The 5,030-nt window shown below is 45.4% G+C and overlaps 1 protein-coding gene across 1 annotated transcript; it reads left to right on the top strand.

Annotated features, from left to right (window-relative positions):
• Positions 1–2,108: 2,108 nt before the first annotated feature.
• On the top strand, positions 2,109–2,735 carry LOC123440690. The gene has a single exon (XM_045117247.1). The coding sequence runs from the start codon at positions 2,175–2,177 to the stop codon at positions 2,412–2,414; it is 240 nt and encodes a 79-aa protein (XP_044973182.1). The 5' UTR covers positions 2,109–2,174; the 3' UTR covers positions 2,415–2,735.
• The last annotated feature ends 2,295 nt before the right edge of the window (positions 2,736–5,030 follow it).

Genomic DNA, 5,030 nt, shown 5'->3' with positions numbered 1-5,030 from the left:
AAGTTCATCAACTAATGGCCTTAGGTACACATCAATATCGTTGCCGGGTTGCTTTGGACCTTGGATAAGCATTGGCATCATAATGAACTTCCACTTCATGCACAACCAAGGAGGAAGGTTGTAGATACATAGAGTAACGGGCCAGGTGTTGTGGCTGCAACTCTGCTCCCCAAAAGGATTCATGCCATCTGTACTCAGACCTAACCATAAGTTCCTTGCGTCAGCTGCAAATCTCGGGAACTCTCTCTCAATTTTTCTCCACTGCCGACCATCAGCGGTGTGCCTCAACTTATCGTCTTTCATACGATCTTCCATATGCCATCGCAACAACTTCGCATGATCTTTATTTCTGAACAGACGTTTCAACCGTGGTATTATAGGAGCATACCACATCACCTTGGCAGGAACCCTCTTCCTGGGTGGCTCGCCCTCAATATCACCAGGGTCATCTTTTCTGATCTTATACCGCAATGCAGTGCATACCGGGCATTTATCCATATTCTCGTACTTCTCACCGCGGTAGAGGATGCAGTCATTAGGGCATGCATGTATCTTCTGCACGTCTAATCCTAGAGGGCACACAAGCTTCTTTGCTTCGTACGTGCTGGCGGGCAATTCGTTCTTTCTTGGAAGCATCTTCTTCATCAGTACCAGCAACTTTTCGAATGACGAGTCAGTCACCCCGGTCTCTGCCTTCCACTTCAGCAATTCCAGTGTGCTACCCAGCTTCTTCTGGCCATCTTCACAAGTTGGGTACAACAATTTGTTGTGGTCCTGTAACATCTGCTCGAACTGCAACCTCTCCTTTTCTGTGTCGCAACCTCGCCGTGCATCAGAAATGACCCGGCCAAGATCATCAGCGGGCTCATCTGGTTCCCGTTCTTCATCCTGATCTTCTTCTTCATTGTCTTCCATTGCGGTATCATCATACTCAGGGAACATAGATCGGTAGTTGTCATCATCGTTCTCTTCTTCTTCATCGTCGTCTTCCATCATAACCCCTCTTTCTCCGTGCTTGGTCCAAACATTATAGCCCGACATAAAACCGGACCGAAGCAGGTGGCTCTGAATGACTCTCGAGGAAGTGTAATCTTTCTTATTCCGACATTCAACACATGGACAAAACATATAGCCACCACTATGCTTGTTCGCATCGGCTGCATCTCGAAAAGAATGCACGCCTTCTCTGTAAGCGACTATGCGTCGATCACCGTACATCCATGGATGGCTCATCTGTGTTATACGACAGTATATCAAATACAATCACGATCCTAAAAATTAGTACCGCACGGTCTAAACGAGGAAATATAGTTGCTAACCTTTTAGAGTAAGTAGAAATAAAGAGGAAGATGTTTAAGCGTGGCTCAGGCATCTCATATCGTAGTTGTGTTCGGTGAATTGAAGCGGCATCGTTCTAACACACATTTTAACAAACACCTCTAGTGCATCAAAAAAAGTGAAGAGCTAGCACACACCCACAATCCTCCATCCAAGAAAAATGCAAGGAAGAGGGGAGAGGGGGGCTGTGCTATATATAGGCAGAGGACTTTAGTCCTGATTTGAGACACAAACCGGGACTAAAGGTGGCGCACATGCGGGCTGCACCCCGCGTAGCCCTTTAGTCCCGGTTTGAGACACGAACCGGGACTAAAGGCTCCTTACGGGCCGGGACTAAAGCCTCGAGGGAGGCATTGAGAATTGGGGCGACGTGGTCGGGACTAAATCACCGGGCCTTTAGTCCCGGCCCAGAGGCAGGTCGGGACTAAAGGGTCCCGGCCAAAGGCCCGTTTTCCACTAGTGATGTTACTACAATGTGCCTCAGCAGAAGCACCGAACTTATTTCAAACTAAGGTTGGGACTGAAGCGAATTTTTTTGTTACAAATTCATTCGGTCTTAACAATGTGACCATATCTTCCGCAAATGAAGATAATTTGCTTGCGCATTGCTATTTTTAACTAGCTGGGTGCATGACAACAATTAGTGTGCCTCTCAGCCTCAATTTTTTAGCCAAGTTTAGCCAAAGTTGTTCCACCACCCCTCTCGCCTTCTCCTCCCACTATAAATCCTCAAGAACACCTCCTCCTTCCTCCACCCACCACCGCAGCTCGCGAATAATCCAAATCAGTTAATCCCACCTCCATCCGCGCGATCTCGCAATCTTCCACAGGCATCAATGGCGGGCGCAAGGAACAACGAGCTGCGCATGACCCTGCTCGGCCTGGCCCTGCTAGGCCTCCTGCTTCTCAGCCACACCGCGGAGCCGGTGGAGGCCGCCACGGGCGTGGGCAAGGACAGCTTCTCCATGAACGGCGGCGCCGGCGGCCGCAGCCTCAACAGCTTCAGCATGAACCACGCCGAGGGCGGCAAGGGCGGCAAAGGGGGGGAAGCCAGCACCGCTGCCGGCGACTTCTGATGGACGACCCTTCGCTGCCGTCGAGTACTAATTAAATAATCTACGTATCCGGTTACCCCATGCTTGCATGCATGCGTGCATGCTCATTTGGTGGTTGCGCAGTATGGGTCGATCGCATCGGCCGGCCGCCCGGAGCTCCTGCGCACGCGTATGCTGCTGCGTTTGAACAAGTATCGAGTTTTTTTGTTCGTGTGTGTAATTTGGATGTGCAGATGCAGTGCGTGTGCTGCACGCCTGCACCCATCCGTCTGTTCATCCGTGTAATTAAATGCGTCTGTTCGTTTGTACGTGCCCTTACTGATTATTTTTAGTTTAAAAATAAACCTGTGAATCAAAATCTCTCTTTACTGATTTTATTATTTAGAGGCTCGATACGTCTGATGACTCTGCTCTGCTCTGCTCGAAATTTGGAGGCGTAGCTCGCGTTTAACAGATGGGAACCGTTAATAACTACTCCTTCCTACCACGTTCAGGGTTCAGAAGTTATGCATGTCTATTTTATAAAAAACTTCAACTATTAATTTCTTCAGCAAAATATAAATTATAGGTTAAAAAAATTATACCATTGAAAACTTGATTTGAATGTAAATCGGGTGATATAATTGCTCAAACATATAACAATATATTTTGTTACTGAACTAAGAGCATCTCAAATAGAAAATGCAAATTGAAGATGTAAAACTAGATGTTGTATAATATACATCATCAAAAAATGCCGTTTACATCTTTAAAAAAGAGCCAACTCCAACAGATGATGCAAATGAACATGTAAAACTACACTACTAGGAAAACTCCAAAAGAAAATGCAAATGGATATGTAAAACTACACTACTAGAAAAACATCCTAGTAGTTGTGCAGGTTAAACAGCTAGTAATAGTGTGGTGCTTGCGCTACTACTAGGACGCTATAGCTAACTCGTAGTAATAGTGCGGGTGTATCCCGCGCTACTAGTACGTGTATTAGTTGTAGCCTGGGTGCCACACACGCTATACTACTAACTATCTGTAGCGCGTATTAGTGACCCGCGCTACTACTAATAATTTCAAAACCCAAAAAAATCTCAATCTAGTACGAACTGTCAATGGTGTCAATGGTTTGATCCAGCAATGACAAGGGTCGCGGAGGCACGGATGGACAGCGGTAGACCAGATTCGGCGACGGCTGTTGGAGAGGGACTGGATCCATGGCAGAGCAAGACGACGGTGTGAGGATCCTCTTCGCGGCCAAGGTAGAGAGCTTCTGGTTGGCCATGTTGACGACCTGCTCAGGCATGGGCATGGGAGGTGAGTAAAAACCAGAGGGACAGGGGAAAAGAGAAATTAGAGAGAGAGGAAGGAGATGGATGGCGCATCAAGGTTGGTTGCCGGTGGTGAGGTGCTCCATCGTGGTGGCATGGAGGCGCGGGGAGAGACCGGCGAGCTTCTGGACGCCAGCGACGTGACGAGGCAGCCTCGTTGGGCGCCATGGAGGAGGACGTGTGATTGGGCAAAAGCACCATGGGAGAGCCTATGGAGAGAGGGAGAGAGTGACGGGAGATAGGAGGGATTCGGGGGATGATATGGGGACTTTAGGACTATTAACCTACCTTGTACTTAGTAGTAGTAAGGGGTATAAACCCACGCCACTACTATTAACTTAGTAGTAGCACGGGTTTATACCCCTCGCTACAACTATGGCATGTCCTGAGGGGCACGATAGAGACCACATAGTAGTAGTGAGGGGTATAAATCCATGTCACTACTATCAACTTAGTAGTAGTGTATGTCAACATAGCGCGCTACTAGTAAGTAGCAGTAGTGAGGGGTATAAACCCACACTACTAGTAAGCGGCTACCTATAAGTTTTTTCCTAGTAATGATATATTCTTCAACTACTATTTCATTTAAAACATGTACTTCAAACATAGCAAATTGAACTAGTACTCCATTTAAAACATAATAAAATAATAATTATAATTAATAAAAACATAGCAAACTCAACTACTACTAGTTCAACTTCTACTAGTTTGAGGTACTACATTCATCTACTACTAGTACTAGTTCGAACTACATAGACTTGAACTACACCGAAGATAAAACTACTCCTGGTCATGAGAGCTTTCAAACTGCTCCACGTCATCGGACTTCATGAACTGCTCCCAAAAGGCATCTTAGAATATAGAAGTGACCAAATTAATAGAAATTCATCATCACATTAAAGCCGAACTACAGTAGTGACCAAAATAAATACATAACGTTCATACATAGTTCTAATTATTGAACAACATATAGCTCTCTCGAGCATCTAATTAAAACATACATTGAAACTAAAAAATTTAAATGCAACAACAAATGCGATCATAAGCACAACTAAGGTACCAATTGATCCAACGGCATAATGATACCAAGCCTCAGTATGAATGGCATATTTTCTAATCTTTATAATCTTCAAGCGCATTGCATCCATCTTGATCTTGTGATCGTGGACGACATCGGCAACATTCAACTCCAATTTCATCTTCTCCTCTTCAACTCTGTGTAATTTTTCTTTCAAGTAATTGTTTTCCTTTTCAACCAAATTTAACTTCTCGACAAGAATTTCTATGTCGGTTGGTATTTCCGGTTAACATACCTCCT

This window comes from Hordeum vulgare, chromosome 3H (assembly GCF_904849725.1).
Source record: "Hordeum vulgare subsp. vulgare chromosome 3H, MorexV3_pseudomolecules_assembly, whole genome shotgun sequence".
Taxonomy (NCBI): Eukaryota; Viridiplantae; Streptophyta; class Magnoliopsida; order Poales; family Poaceae; genus Hordeum; species Hordeum vulgare.
Note: the sequence above shows the minus strand (reverse complement) of the source record. Positions and strands in the feature narration are given on the sequence as shown.